Here is a 2782-nt window from a genome sequence, read left to right as displayed (position 1 = left end):
TATATCCTTTATATATCGACTGGAAAATAATGTGTACACAGATAACGATTATAATACTCAGACATTATCTGAAACATCTGATACATCGTTATCAAATACATTACTGTTATTTGTAGAATATAATTATACATTTTCGTTGTAGTTTGTATAATTTATTTTTATGCAATAATACCTCGATTTCTTTTTTTGCTACAGCGAAATAAAATATTTTGATTCACAAATTGTAATACAATTGAACATTAAATTTTCTAAAGGAAGTCAAATATGTAATCCTTCACTTAACATAACACAAGTAACAAATCAAAAGTTTTTCTTAATATTTGTATTCCTAAATAATAAAACTGTTTACCTGTATTTACGTCAATTATGGATTTTGCATTAAGAACTTCCGATTCAGATGAACTCCTCCAGCAGTAATGCCACGACTGCATCCACCACGAATACGAACGGGCTTTCGCCAATCAATCAGTTTGAGCTCTGGTCACCGTTCGAGATTCTACGTGAGACCGCCCCACATGTGATAACCATTGACAGGGTGGTTACCCCTATTTGGTACATCATTGGCTTCATCGGGAACCCAATCTCGGCCAAAATATGGCTTTCAAGGTAAAATTCAATATTATTCATGCAATCCAAATATCCCCGTATATAAAATAGTCTGTAAACTCCATCTTTGAAAAATGATATTTATATTGAATTGATGTCTTTAAGAAAATAAAGATTATTATTATAAACTCTGACTTTTAAAATTATTCAATAGTCATGTTCATTTCAGAAAAGTGAGCAGTTCTAATTCCTCTGCAGTTTATTTTGGCTCCCTTGCCATTGTTGAAACTCTGTACCTTATCTTGCACGTGATTTACGAACTCCACGTGGCTTGGGGTTACAACACGTACCACACACGAGTTTCCTGCGAGATATTCAACTTTCTCTTTTTGACACCTCAGTACATGGTAAATGATCTTCAATTTATCTGCTATTTTTAAAAAATGTGGCGTGTTACACATTTTCACCTTGCATATAAGTACTGGTCGGGATAAATTATGAATGGCACTTTTTCATCTTTCACAACTGCAAGTTATTATCATTTATTCTTACATCCGATCTGATTAACGCAACCCGACTTCTGGGTACACACATTACCGCCATTTAATATGATGGATACATTTCATTTGTCTTGTAGAAATGTCATCTGTTTTCTTTGTGTAAATATCTCTGTGCGTGTTTAATTTTCGTTTTAACCTTAAACGTTCGACATTTAATACCTACTCAATAATTTCAGGTACCAATTCTTGTATTGGGATTTACAACCGAGCGATATATCGCCGTCTGCCATCCTTTTGTTAAAGAGAAATATTGTACTGTTACCCGTGCAAAGATCGTGATAGGCTGTATGTCCGCTTCTTCGGTCGTGTTTGGACTTGTTCAAGTGTACATTTGGGCGTTTAATGACGACCTCGGGTGCGTCTTTCGTCCTTCCGCAATAGGGTTTCACACTGTTTGGACATGGATAACGGAGATGTTGCTTTTTCTTGTAATCCCGGTCGCTTGCCTCGTCATTAACGTTTTAGTGATCAGAGAAATAAAGCGCATTCAGATACAGAGTGCAGCGCATGGACAGGGGGCTAATCCAGCCTCAACAACAACCGTGTTATGTGTCTCATTTTATTTCATACTTACACTGCTTCCAGCGACAATTGTTTATGCTATACAGACATCTATTCCACAAGGGGATCCATACTTAAGGCTTGACAAATGGGCAAGTGACCCCACGTGGAAGGCATATTTCCTTTATCTAACAATACGCAAAATCGTTGAGGAAATATGTCTTTCCAAGTATGCGTCATATTTTATAATTTATTATGTCACTGGAGTGCACTTTAGAAGAGCATTCACTGACTTATTTAAGTGGGCACATTTTTCAAAAAGGAGAAAATCGTTTAATAGAGCAACGACATCAGACTACAGTCCGACATGTAATGGAAAAGCACTGTGTTCTGAGACATTCGTGCTCAACGAAATGGGTGATCAGTGAATTCGCGTAAACAATAACAGAACGCTGTTAGAAGCAGAACAATATATATTGTAAAAAGGATTATCTTGTAACATAGACGATCATGTAGACCCATGCTGCAAGCGTTGTTAAAACATGTTAAAACAAAACTTTATAAAACAGCCATTCCTTGTACTTGCCGGGATATCACTACCTGTGTATATTGTATATATATGTCAAAACGTAATGTAATGCCATAATTATTTTAATGGTTCATTTGTTATATATGTGTATAAATGAAAAAATAGATAAATAATGAAATATGCTGTTTGGAAATTTAAAATTAAACCTTTTACTATTTTAAGGGACCTGTTTACATTTTAATAAATTGACAATTTTGAAAAAAAGGAAAACAATTCTGTGTAGTTAGTTTTTTTGCAAGTGACTTGTAAAACTGAACATTTATCATGCTTTAACAACCTATTTTACGCATCTTGTGGTGATTTATACATCTGAAAATTATAAAGCGTTACAAACGCGAAACGACTGAATAATTTGGAAAGTTCTGTTGTTATATACAAGGTTAAAATTATTGTAGCATAGCGCTAGACTCTTACTCAAAAGGTCAGTGGTTCGCGCCCAGTTTTTGATAACTTCTTTTATTTCTTTTATTTTATTTGTGTTTTATACTGGAGCTGTATGGTTTCGACATGTTTACATTTATAAATTAAAAGCATTTAATGATAAACTTAAAAATATGCAAAAATCTGTTAACAAGTCCCTTTAATA

The 2782-nt window shown here is 34.2% G+C and overlaps 1 protein-coding gene across 1 annotated transcript; it reads left to right on the top strand.

The window, feature by feature from the left end:
* Nucleotides 1-397: 397 nt before the first annotated feature.
* On the top strand, nucleotides 398-2035 carry LOC127878805 (G-protein coupled receptor 39-like). The gene is made up of 4 exons (XM_052425332.1): nucleotides 398-606; nucleotides 776-953; nucleotides 1283-1461; nucleotides 1930-2035. The coding sequence occupies exons 1-4, from the start codon at nucleotides 398-400 to the stop codon at nucleotides 2033-2035; spliced, it is 672 nt and encodes a 223-aa protein (XP_052281292.1).
* The last annotated feature ends 747 nt before the right edge of the window (nucleotides 2036-2782 follow it).

Source organism: Dreissena polymorpha, chromosome 4 (assembly GCF_020536995.1).
Source record: "Dreissena polymorpha isolate Duluth1 chromosome 4, UMN_Dpol_1.0, whole genome shotgun sequence".
Classification (NCBI taxonomy): Eukaryota; Metazoa; Mollusca; class Bivalvia; order Myida; family Dreissenidae; genus Dreissena; species Dreissena polymorpha.
This window is presented reverse-complemented; position numbering and strand designations above follow the sequence as displayed.